The sequence below is a fragment of the Entelurus aequoreus genome, linkage group LG16 (genome assembly GCF_033978785.1).
Source record: "Entelurus aequoreus isolate RoL-2023_Sb linkage group LG16, RoL_Eaeq_v1.1, whole genome shotgun sequence".
Taxonomy (NCBI): domain Eukaryota; kingdom Metazoa; phylum Chordata; class Actinopteri; order Syngnathiformes; family Syngnathidae; genus Entelurus; species Entelurus aequoreus.
Window position 1 is genome coordinate 20,111,060 of NC_084746.1, and position 13,901 is coordinate 20,124,960.

The 13,901-nt window shown below is 37.6% G+C and overlaps 1 protein-coding gene across 3 annotated transcripts in view; it reads right to left on the reverse strand.

The window, feature by feature from the left end:
- plcg2 (phospholipase C, gamma 2) overlaps positions 1-13,901 on the reverse strand; it is a 189,044-nt gene that overhangs the window by 42,339 nt on the left and 132,804 nt on the right. For all 3 annotated transcript variants that reach the window (XM_062022352.1, XM_062022351.1, XM_062022350.1), the window contains exons 27-28: positions 2,535-2,637; positions 2,088-2,291 (exon numbers count right to left, since the gene is read on the reverse strand). In XM_062022352.1, the coding sequence (XP_061878336.1) occupies positions 2,088-2,291; positions 2,535-2,637 (307 nt within the window). The remainder of the gene's footprint in view (positions 1-2,087; positions 2,292-2,534; positions 2,638-13,901) is intronic.

Sequence of the window (13,901 nt, forward strand, 5' to 3'; positions counted from 1 at the left end):
GCATTATTTTAGTTTTACTAAGATTCAACGATAGTCTGTTTTTGTCAAACCATCTTTTTAATTTGTTAATTTCTTCTGTTATTATTTGTATTATCTCCTGTGTGTTCTCTCCTGAACAAAACGCTGTTGTATCATCCGCAAATAATACTAACTTTAAATCTTTTGTAACTTTACAAATGTCATTTATATAGAGATTGAATAATTTAGGTCCTAGTATTGATCCCTGAGGTACACCACAGGATATATTTAGCGTTGTAGACGTGTGTTCGCCTAGCTTCACGTATTGTTTCCTGTTCGTTAGATAACTTCTTATCCAGTTTAAGACTAACCCTCTGATGCCATATCGTTCTAGTTTTTTGATTAAAATATTGTGATTAATTGTGTCAAATGCTTTAGTTAGATCCATAAAAACCGCTGCTGCACATTTTTTACTATCTATTGCATTGGTAATTTCTTCTGTAATTTCAATTAAAGCCATTGAAGTTGAAACATTAGCTCTGTATCCATATTGGTTCTCTTCGAGTATTCTATTTTTATTTATGAAACTTTCTAATCTGTTATTGAACAGTTTTTCAATGATTTTAGAAAATTGTGGAAGTAGAGAAACAGGTCTATAATTTGTAAATTGATGTTTATCTCCAGTCTTATAAATTGGTGCAAATTTAGCTATTTTCATTTTGTTTGGAAATGTACCTGTTTGAAATGATAGGTTACTAATATACATTAATGGTCCTGAGATCTCTTCAATAACCTTTTTTATCGTTTCCATATCAATTCCGTTACAATCAGTTGAAGTCTTAGATTTACATTTTTTCACGATTGTAACTATTTCCTCCTGTGTCACATTACTGAGGAACATGGAGTTGGGATTTCGCTCTATGGTATCATTATAGTCCTCAATTGGAACTGGGTCTGGAATCCTTTCTTCCAATTTTGGTCCAATATTTACAAAATAATTATTGAAGCTTTCAACTACTTCCTTTATGTTGTCATTTTTTTTATTTTCATCTAAAAAGTATTGAGGGTAGTCCCTCTTAGTTCCATTTTTAATAATGCTATTGAGGATGCCCCATGTTGCTCTCATATTATTTTTGTTCCTGTCCAACAATTCACTGTAATATTCTTTTCTACATGATCGTAGTATGTCTGTTAACTTGTTTGTATACTTTTTGTACTTAATTTCTGCCTCTATAGTTCTTTGTGCTATAAATTCTCTATATAGTGTATTCTTCTTCTTACAAGCATTTTTTAATCCTTTTGTCATCCATGGTTGATTATTCTTTCTCTGCTTGTTACTGAGTTGTATCCATGGACAATGTTTGTCATAAAGTATTATGAACTTGTTTAAGAAATGTTCATATGCTTCATCAACCTCTTTTTCATTATACACATTGTCCCAATCTTGCTTTTGTAGCTCAATTTTGAAGGCAGTCATCCTCTTCTCTGTGCATAGTCTTCGAAATGTCCTTTTGTCTTCCATGTTCTTCTTGTAGTTTCCATTATATATTGTAAAAACTGGCAGATGATCACTAACGTCGCTTATAAGTAGACCACTTGTAGTGTTATTATCAAAATCATTGGTAAAAATATTATCAATAAGCGTGGCACAGTGTGCTGTGATTCTGCTTGGCCTTGTGATTTTAGGATATAGACTGATGCTGTACATTGTATCAATGAAGTCATCAATAGACTTTTGCTTTTGCTTGTTCAATAAGTCAATATTAAAGTCACCACATAAGAACATTATTCTTTGACCATTGTCCATGTAAGTTGCCTTGATCCATTCTTCAAATGTTTCTATACTTGACTTAGGTGATCTATATATTTTTGGTTTATTATTTATTTGTGTATTGTTGGTAAGGAACAGTGTTTTGATGTTTCAAGTCACACCACACATAAATATGGTTTCAACCCCAGTTTTTGTTAGACTTTCATATTTACTTTACACATTTAATACTAGAGGCTGCACCATATAGCTACACCGTATAGCTCAACATTTAAATCCCTGCAGAAGTGTTTGAATGTGAAAAATTCTGTTGCCGAGCTGAAATCCAAAGACATTAATTTCAATTCAACCAAATAATCACCTGCCGTCTGGAAGTTGAGAGCCGCCATGTGACAGCCAACCGACCACAGAGGATAGGGGTCATAGTTTGAGGACTCCACGCGTTGGCCTTTTGGGTAGATCCGACTCAAAGCCTTGTGGTTGTACCGCAGGAACTCCATTGACCGATGTTTTCCCGGTGTCTTATTCTCTACAAACGAGCGAACCTCCTTGTAGTTGTAGCTATCTATAAAGACAAAGAGAATCTTGCTGTACAATGCACATTACAAAAATAAAATTTAAGAATTTAAGAATGATTAATTATTCCACAAGCTGTGTTGTTTGTGAAATTAATTGCACTAACTTTGGTAACAGTATACTTTATTTACAAAAATTCAACACTAAAACATGTGCGATTGGTGTTTGTTTTTTCTAAACAGGCAGTGGGACACATATGTTATTATCGCATGTTTGATGTAAATGTGTTTACCAAAGCGGTCTTTCTCCTTGCTGCGTGGCTGACAGTAGACCACCAGGTCTGACATCTCCATAGCAACATCTGCTTTCTTCTCTACTTCCTCCTGTTGTCTGATCTGAGATTGAAAAACAACGTTACTTCCTGTCTACACAGTAATGCGAAGAGATCACCAACATGCGGTGGTCAATGAAAAACATGTGTTGTGTGAAAAAGAAAGTATTTGACTTTGTAACTTGACATCTGTAATGGCAAAATTAATATTTCAGTAATCTTTTGTCTAAAACCATTATTTGAGTCTAAGAGTTTGTGTGTGCGGCTTTGTCTTCACTACATTGGTCTGTTTTCTGTCCCAAGATAAGAAACTTTTATGGCCTATGCTTTGCATTTTTGGAGCCCATACGGGATGTCTCTGAACCCCCACTCTCTCCAAGGTGTAATGTGGTTGATCACTAAATTGTCATTTTTCTTTTTTTGATCAATTTTATATTCCGTTAAAGAGAAATCATGCCTCTTCAATGCAGCCACTACTTGCTTGTCTTGATGATATCAAGGCCTGGATGGCCCTAAATTTCTTAAATTTCAATGAAAAGTATACAGAAGTAATAGTGTTTGGACCTAGTGGTACCTGTGAGCTCCCCCCTGTTGACTTTGGCCCCTTGGCTTTGCACGTCAAGCCCATGGTCAACCAACCTGGGCTTTCGTATTGACAGTGATTTTAAATTGGACCATCAGATTGGTACAGTGGTGAATGCCAGCTTTTTTTATTTACGTCAGCTGGCCAAAGTTAAAAACCTTCTTTGTAGGCAACAGTTTGAGACAGTAATCCATGCCTTTATCACATCTCAGCTGGATTACTGTAACTCTTTGTATTTTGGAATTAGTCAATCCTCCCTCTTATGTCTGCAGCTGGTCCAAAATGCAGCTGCCCGACTTTTAACTAACACAAGAAAAAGAGAGCACATTACTCCTGTTTTAGCCTCCCTCCTGTCTTTAAGAGTCCATTTTAAAATTATTATACTTGTTTTTAAATCCTTACGTGGTCTTGCCCCACCTTACCTCTCTGAGCTGCTCCACCTCTATGCCCCCACCCGGTCCCTCAGGTCAGCTGATCAGCTGATCCTGGAGGTACCCAAATCAAAGCGCAAGCTTCGAGGGGACAGGGCCTTCTCTGTTGCGGGTCCCAAACTCTGGAACCATCTCCCTCTTCATGTGAGACAGGCCCCTTCTTTGGCTACTTTTAAGACCCTTCTTAAAACCAATTTTTATTCACTGGCTTTTAACACAGCATAAGACTTTAAACTGTTTTTAACTTTTTTAACTGTTTTTAACTTTTTAACTGCTTTTTATCTAACAAATTGTTCTTAGGATAATTTGTATTTGCTTTTTCAATGTGTATTTTACTTCTGTTTTAAATGTTATTTTTTAATCTGTCCTTTGCCTCTATTTCTTCGTGGTGTACAGCCCTTTGTTTTTCAACTGTGGTTGTTTTTAAAGGGCTTTATAAATAAAGTTAGTATGGTATTGTATGGTATTTGTTATCCTCCAAATGTTTATTTTTTGTGACTGATGTTGTTACCCAATGTTTAAACAAAACATGGCTGTTTTTGCTAGTATCACAAACCAGATAGGATGTGTTTTGCTCACTCCTCCTTCCTCCTCACAGAATGGGACAGATTACAAAATTAACACTCGTTAGACCATGTGTCAAAAGGATGAAGATGTGTCCCATAGAATATTACGTTTTTTTCACTTGCAATTATAATTTTCAGCAGCAAAGGGGAGGGGGCTGTCACACCAATTTTCTTCCCATTACAAAAACCTTCCTAGCCCCCATTTACTTCCGGGGTCATTTCCGCTTACGTCATTTCCTCTTACGTACGTCATTTCCTCTTACTGCCCGTCGCTGTTTATTTTTTATTTTTTATAATATAGTAATTTCCTCTTACGTCATTGACAGCGATCGATAGAATCGATAGAATCCAAATCTCCTGAAAATGGTGGTGTCACTGAATGATATTCGTCTTTATCTTTCCCAGGGGACTTATGTCAAACACCAGCAGGCTTCGAAACATTTCAAGCGGAGTGTTAGGGCCGCTGCTGGGAACTTCTGTCTTCGTGGTAACGTGCAAAAAATATTAATTAATATATAATACTATTAAATGTCAGTACTACTTTAAATCAACATTATTGTTGAAACCATTTCACTAATATTAATTAATATATAATAATGTTAATTGTCTGTACTTTACATCAACATTATTGTTGAAACCATTTCACTAATATTAATTAATATATAATACTGTTAAATGTCTGTACTACTTTAAATCAACATTATTGTTGAAACCATTTCACTAATATTAATTAATATATAATACTGTTAAATGTCTGTACTTTAAATCAACATTATTGTTGAAACCATTTCACTACAATATTGTGTGTGCTGTTGTCCTGTGTAGAAGAGGTCCTGTACCATGGGAACAGAAGGGTCATTTGGACAGAGGAGGAGAAAGTGGCTGTGTTAACCGAAGCCCATGCAGGCCATTTTGGACCACGGAGGATGCAAGCGAAGATTGCTCCCCGGTTTTATTGGCGGTCCATCACAAAGGACACATTGGATTGGGTAAGCAAGCTCCTAGAAGGAAGATATTTGCTTTTAATTTTTATTTTTAGTTGAAACACTCAGGTTAGTAGTTAGTAGTAGGTCGCAAAGTGTTGTGGAATCAAATCATATCTTCAATATGTTTCCCTTTATTACTGCTTTTAGGTGTGCACATGTCCTGACTGCCAGCGCTTTGAAAAATTAAAGACCAAGGCGCCTGACCTGAAGCCCATCAAGGTCGTATCACCTTGGTACATGGTTGGTGAGTGGGTTTATTCACACATCCCTCACCTTTTCAAGCACAACTATACAAAAACTCAGTCTACATTCAAATATTTGCTAAACTGAGAACTGGAATTCATGCTCTAGGTGTGGACCTCTTTGGACCTGTGAAAAAGTCGTCTAAGGGGAACAGATATTGTGTCTCACTTTGACCGATTATTTCACCAAGTGGGTTGAAGCAAGAACATTCCCTAAAAAGACAGCAGCCAATGTGAAGGAGGTATTCTTTATATTTTGGTGTTTCACTTACCCATGGCCATAATCAGAAAGGGAAAAAGCCACTAAAGTGCATAATTTATATATATATATATATATATATATATATATATATATATATATATATATATATATATATATATATATATATATATATATTTATATATATATATATATATATATATATATATATATATATATATATATATATATATATATATATATATATATATATATATATATATATATATATATATATATATATATATACATATATATATATACAATTCTATTATAAATAAATGATAAATGGGTTATACTTGTATAGCGCTTTTCTACCTTCAAGGTACTCAAAGCGCTTTGACAGTATTTTCACATTCACCCATTCACACACACATTCACACACTGATGGCGGGAGCTGCCATGCAAGGCGCTAACCAGCAGCCATCAGGAGCAAGGGTGAAGTGTCTTGCCCAAGGACACAACGGACGTGACTAGGATGGTAGAAGGTGGGGATCGAACCCCAGTAACCAGCAACCATCCGATTGCTGGCAGGCCACTCTACCAACTTCGCCACGCCGCCCCTATTGTAATTATTAGTTGTACTAATATAATTTCTGTGGTGCCCCACAGGCCTTGAGGGACATTTTCTTTACTCATGGTTTGCCTGAAGTTATCCTCACTGACCAGGGCACTGAATTCAAGAAAGAGGTAACTAAATGGTGGTCTTTGACTATTGTACTCTAGGATTGTAATTCAGTCTGAATGTACTCACATGCTTGAATGCAATATTGAATTCTAACCACAAGGTTACTGGTAAAATGTTTCATGATTGTCATATTGGTGATGACCAAGCCAGAACTCATTCCCTTTATGTTACAGAGTTATGGAGGTTCTTCCAAACAATACGGTTAGGCTGGAGACCCTGGATGGAAAGCCCAAGCATATGATGACCCCGTATGCATCACTGAAACCTTTGCGCCCGAGTATGTCCAACTGAATGCTGTTTACAGGCATTTTTGTTCAGAGATCTTAATATCCCTCCCCTGTATCATAATATGCCTCCTCTCTCATTTAGGGACTCACCCTGGCTGGCCAAAGGATTCCCCTTCAGCCCCTGTGCTTCCAGGAGATGCTGAAATGCTGACTTCATCATCGGAGGAGGAAACTGAGGTACTTTTTCAGAAAAAAAGTGTTTATGTGTCCATACATGGAGCTTTCTAACTATTTGTATGATTGACACATGTCCAGTGTCATTGTTTCACGGACCATACATATGCTGGCCCCACATCACCCTGGAAAAATGAGCTGCACCCCAACCAGAAACAACTGGTGAGCAGGTTTCAAATTGAGTAAAATTTTGACATTGGAGCCAGTATATGATTAAAAATATATACATTTATTGCTTTGTGAAGTGGCCAAGGTTATCTTCAAGTCGAGTAATGTAAAATTTTATCATGAACAGCTCGAGTATGTTTTGGGCTGCGATCGTCCAGCTATGGAGCTGATCGTTAAAGAGGGAGGGGTGTGTTTAACCCGAGAAGAGTTTTGGTCTCTCGGGTTGTCCAGAGACATGGACTCCACAGTCAGTACTGTAACTGTTATGTTTGTTTCAATTGACTGCTTATTCCATGGACATGTATAACTTTGTTACATCTGTAATGTGATGACAGATTGGAAATGCTTGCCTCCAGCTGGTTCAGGAAGCTGCTCAGAGGCTGCTTTTGGTCATTAAAAAATCTGATTCAATGGTTAATATAAAACCTCACATATCCTCATGTTTTTGGATTCAAAACTGTTCCAGGGCAAAGATGTCTTCATTGCCAACATGTATATTGTACCAACGTGGAAGCACAAAGACGTCGATCCAATGTCAAGCCTTCCAGTGATTACAATGAAATTTGAATGATAATAGCTACACTAATCTGAAATTTCTTTCTAAAATATTCATAAATGTTTACTACAGAGGGATGCACATCTAAAGGATGCACTCCTCTTCCCAGCGTGGAGCAAGCACAACGGGCCAGAGCATTACCTTCTCTGTGTAAGTGTTGAAAAGAAAAATACTGGAGATATCTTATAATTCTTGTGCAATTACATTTTTTATGCCTCTTCCTGCATTGACCATTATAGGTGTTGAGGCCGGCAAAGAGAGAAATTCTCTTGCTGGACTCTCAGTTTGCCCTTTGGCCATCTGGTTTTGGTGATGAGGTGTACAGAGCCATCTTTAGGTCCCTTTATAATAATCCTGGCCACAGTTCCATTTTGGCCACTTTTTGTTCCAGCCATGTTCTGGTTTTGGCTATGGTTCTGTTCTAGTCATCTTTCCCTTCCCCGCTATGCTCATGTTTTAGACATGTTCTTCTTTCGGCTATGTTCCCATTCTAGCCATGTTCCAGTGGTGTGCAACAGGGGTCCCCAACCACAGAGTCATGGACCAGTACTGGTGAAACGTGATTTTGTTCATGCTTTGGCAGTGTTCTAATAGAATTTTCACTTGTTTATTTACAATTTGTCTTCATGTTTTAATATGCCAAGTGGCTTATTGCATTTTATTTTATTCACATTTGGCTTTTTTACTGCAGGAGCATTGCGCAGCACATCGTCCCAGGAAGCTGGAGTGAGCTCACTGGAAAAGACATGCAGGTAATAGGTTTACTCTATAAAATATAAATGTCTTGTAGTAAACCCAAAGGCTGTATACATTTTCATGGTGCTAATGTGTATTACCAGGAGATCCCACGCCAGACCTCGGGGAATGACTGTGGTGTTTTCATGCTCATGGTAAGTTGAGCATTTTTAAAGAAGAAGAGTAGGTTAAACTTCCCCCACAATGATGTGAAACACAGTATCAAATTACAAAAATATTATGGTTGCAATTATTGCTTCCAGAGATATTCCTATTTATCACATTTCCAGTATTGATGTTGACAGCTCTTTTCATCAATTTAGTAGATTATTACAAAGTAGAGAAATATTTTTTTCATTACACAATTATTACATGTGCTCAGAAAAATTACTATTTTCTATTTTTAGTACTCCCTCTGGCTCTGTACGGACACTACTTTTCACTACAGTGTGGTAAGTATTTAGATATTTAAAAGATTTCAAAATAAGCGGCTCTGAGAGGTAAAAATAATGAACTCATTGTTATATCTGCTCTAGCTGGACATGCAGTCAATCCGGCGTTGGTGGTGTGTCCTTCTAATGGAGCGCTTTGGCATTGAAGGGTAGGACAACTTCTTGAAATATCTGATGTATTGTTTATCATGATTAGTAACTGCCTGTGATGAGGTGGCGACTTGTCCAGGGTGTACCCTGCCTTCCGCCCGAATGCAGCTGAGATAGGCTACAGCGACCCCCCGCGACCCCAAAAAGGGACAAGCGGTAGAAAATGGATGGATGGATGGATGGATTAGTAACTGTAATCTGAAGAGCTTTTCTTCAATTTCCCCAAAGGCATGGCCAGAGGTTCTGTTATTGGACAGACAAGGCGAGCGGCCTATTGCAGGGCATTTTTCAGCCAGTCTTTAGGGTATCCAGAAACTCAGTCCAGGCCATCGAATGCGTCATCAAAGATGAACTGAATACAATACTGGTATGCCATGACACAAAAGTGAATAAATTGTATCATACCTATGTTGCTCCATAAAAAAAAATTATTGGAGAAATATGTAAGCTGGGGGGAAAAAAACGGTTCAAAAATAATAATCTAATAACCTTTATTGGTTTGTACCTTGATGTGGTTTAAGAGCTTTTCACTATAACATGTCTACTTCTGAGGTGACCACCACTTGTGATTATAATTGACGCTTTGTCCTTTATCTGTGTTCCCCATTCTTTAGGTGCAGCTCGTGCAATGTTTGGAACAAAACATTTGTAAACAATAAAAAAAACATTTTACATTGCAGTTTTTTGCCTCATTTTAAAGTCTTGAAGAAATACCCAAGGTTTTTCTTTATTATTATGTGCTTATTCTAAATATTGTCGTTTGTCTGACCACGGGTCATCTGACTTCACTGAGGTACATATGTGCACATAAATGTCATTTTAATTTAGTTCACTTACACAGAGAACTAAAAAAAATCTGAATTTAACGAATACATTTAGTTTTAATAAAGTTTAATAATGTTGATTGATAATTAATTAACTTATTGTACACTGTTATTAATTTCCGCATATGTCCACGAGTCAAATGTGCAGTCAGGAATATCCTCAAATTAATTTGTCAGATTAATACTTGTCCGATTAATACAGACGTTTTGTTAACGCTGTATTATAAAAAAGAGTCAAACGAAGTGCTATCGATCGCTGTCAAAGACGTAAGAGGAAATGACGTAAGCGGAAATGACCCCGGAAGTAAATGGGGGGTAGGAAGGTTTTTGTAATGGGAAGAAAATTGGCGTGACAGGGCCAACCATGGGAGCTGTCACTTCAGCACCCTCACACACACAAACATGCACTAAAACACTACCACAGACGTCAAACATGTGACAAACGTAGCCTGGAGCGATGCACAAAGGAATCATAGAAGGAACGCTACATACGACTACAGGGCGGAACGAGACATATGCTTCCGGTATGGAGGTTAAAATAAAAATAAAAACCCATTAAACTGGTAACACCTGCAGTGAGCAAACTCGTCCAAAAGATGTCAGCCCAGCACAAACAACATGGCATACAAAACTATCCTGGTGGCATAATATACTGATATTATTTACAATAATTCTTATTTGTCATTGTCATTTCATGAGATGTTTTGCCTGACTAACTAATATTTTTTGGTTTGTTTTATTAGTAAAATTAAAGTTAAAGTATGTAAAAGTACCACAGATAGTCACACAAACACTAGGTGTGGTGAAATTACTCTCTGCATTTGACCCATCCCCTTGTTCCACCCGGGAGGTGAGGGGAGCAGTGAACAGCAGCTGGGGCCACGCTCAGGAATCATTTTGGTGATTTAACCCCCAATTCCAACTCTTGATGCTCAGTGCCAAGCAGGAAGGTAATGGGTCCTATTTTTATAGTCTTTGGTATGACTCGGCCGAGGTTTGAACTCACAACATACCAATCTCAGGACGGACACTCTGACCACAAGGCCACCGAGCAGGTTTTAAAGCTGTATTGTGTTTGTTAATTCATATGGCAACAATCACACAGATATAATTTGTAACTGTACAGCTGCTATGAAGCAATTAGATGTTGATTCGCCCTCAGAACCTCAAAAATTGTTTCTGCTGTTGAAAAAAATTAAAACAAATTAGCCTGCTAAACAGCTGCCTAGGGATGATGTTCGAAACCAGTTCTCCCGGCTGTTCGATAAGAAAAGAACCGTTCGATAAGAAAAGAACCAATTCCATGGACTTGAATCCCTTTTTTTAAATTTATTTTTTTTATTATTATTTTTTTTTGGTCCTGTCCAGCTTCTCAGGCAAATCATATAGTTGATGTAGATGCCCATATCGGCTGTTCAGATTTACTTTACAAAAGAGAAGTGTAGTATACTTCTCTTGTTGCCTTATTTGTATTTGACTTTATTAAATGTATTTATATTATCATTTGATGCAGCCGGGCCAGAGCAGGAGGGGATAAAAAGAGAAAAAAAGGAACACAGAGGGGGGAATTGTGGGGACAAGAGGGGGATTAGACAGAGAGATAAAAACAACAACAGCAAACACAACAATAACAACAACAACAACAATAGAGCAACATCAGCAAATATGATATGTACAAACATGATGGTAAAAGTGATAGCAAAGAAGCAATTAGCGAAATAAATAATAATACAGAAATGACAATGAGCATTATTACACTACAAATGGACCAATACAAATACCAATAGAAATAGCGCTATTGATAATGAACAATACCAATAATTTACCTCTATTATCAACAATACAGTTGTTCAAAGGCAACAATACATATACATAATGATAACTAGAGATACAAAAGAATGCAGAAAAATGGAGGGGAAGAAAGAGAAGCAACCTATATTAACCTTGTAGATTGTTATAGTAACAATAGGTTAAGCTTTGTCAGTGTGCCATGTGTTATACCCAGTTTACCCTAGAGCAACAACGTTAATATATGTTTGATGAAACGTGATTATGTGCATGAGTGTATGTATGCATATGTTCTTGTATATGTACAGAATGTGTATATATATGTTTGTACAGTGAATGTATATGTACAGTACGTGTATGTTTGTACAGTGAATGTATATGTACAGTATGTGTATGTTTGTACAGTGAATGTGCGTGTGGATGTACGAACTTTGAGTATGTAGGTATGTACTGTATTTGTGTATGTATGTGGGAGCTTAGGTATCTATTTATGTATGTATGAATGTATGAATAACGGTATGTATGTGAGTATATGTGTATTTGTATGTACAATATATTTGACTCCCAGTGTGTGTGGGAGCCAGAGTACGGCTCCAGCCACCCAGAGAGCCCAACCCACAAACAGCAGGTGTGATGCCTAGGGAACCAGGGACCACCGGCCCCACGCAGCCAGGCCCGTCCCCGGCCACCCCACCCAAGCCGACCGCCGCAGGACCGCCCAGCCTGGGGCCACGGGAACCACCCACCCCACCCGCAGGGACCCCAACCAGCAACCACCCTGTCGAGATTCCCCCTGAGGGAGGGGGGAAAAAAAATAATCGAATCCCTTTTTGAGAACCGGTTCCCGTTATCGAGGCCACTATAGTAAAGAAAAAGAGCTGGTTCTTTATTCGAATCCCTGGGAACGAATCCCGTCCCACAGGAAATGCCCTGTGGCACGTCCCAGGAAATGACGTAGCGCAGTCATTAGGCGGCAGATACAGAAGCAGCAACAACAATGGACCAGAAAAAACGCCTCAAGGCATGGCTTCATTTTACAAAAAAATATGACGAGGAAACGGCTATCTGCAATTATTGCCAGGCTTCGCTCTCATGAAAGGGGGGGAAGTACAACAAGCATGATGAAACATGTTCAGGCCGTACTTAACCTGAAGGTTAGAGAAAGGTGTCGTGGAGAAGCAGCGACAGAGATGACGAAGCAAACCCCTCTTCCTCTGCTTCAACCTGCAGCGCCAATTCCAGTGATAGTGCTGGTGAGTAACTAACGTTAACTGTTGCCGGTTAATTTCCATATCTGCTCACTCGTAGCCTTTTGGCTAAAATAACGTTACCTCTTATGTCAACGAGGACTGCAGTAATGTTAGCTAGACTAACGTTACCTAAGCATAGTCAGTGGCTAACGGTAACGTTAGCCTTTTTGTATGTGTCTGATAACGTTAACGTTAGCCTTTTTGTATGTGTCTGATAACGTTAACGTTATCTTGTGGCCTACACCACTCCAGAGTTTGCAGGTCTGTCTAATAAACTAGTGCTTTGTTTCTTTCTTTAGTTTATTTCGTACATGAACACACTTACAGCATAACACATCACAGTTTCATATCATTTCACTTTACATCATGTCCGAAAAGGAGTAGGAAGAAGTAAAGCTTATTTAATCCTACCCCTTTTCCACTTCAGAGCGTTTACAAATATATACATGATTTAGTGACCTTTTTATAATAAAATAACATCTGTGAATTAGTATATACAACAGTTTTGTAATATGTAATTAATTAATTCAGTCACTATTAATATACTGAGATGAAGAATATCCTATTTTCAATAAGGTTGAAAGTATTTCTCATAATTATTCTTTGTACTTTGTAAGCACAATTAATTTGAACAACTTCTTAAAGTGGATCATATCAGTACAATGTTTAACTTCATTACTTAATCCATTCCATCATTTAATTCCACATACTAATGCTAAAGACTTAATAAGAGACACCCTAGTCTTCACATTCAGCTAATTTTCCCCCTAATTCTATGCTGTGTCTGTCCCTCATTTTCCCTCCAGGACAGGACGTGCAGTCATTCCTGGAGGAGGCCACACTGATGGACCCCAGAAGGATGTTCCAATAGCAGCAGAAGTGCACTTTTTGGAGAGCTGTATTATTTTCAGTTTCGTGCCCAAGGGACTGATTTTATTTAACACTATATTATTATTTATACACCTATAGTGATCACAGAGACAGGTAGTTTTTGTGTTACTGTATATATTTGTTTTTCTGAAAAATCCCACTTAATATAATTTGGGTAACAACAGTCAATATTTATTTATTTATTTTATTTTATGTTTTTCTTATAAAATAAAAGTGAGCTTTTGTTAAACCAAATATTGTGGGTTTTTTCCCATATACAACAACCCATCTGGATTCGATAAGAGAATCGATAAGGAAT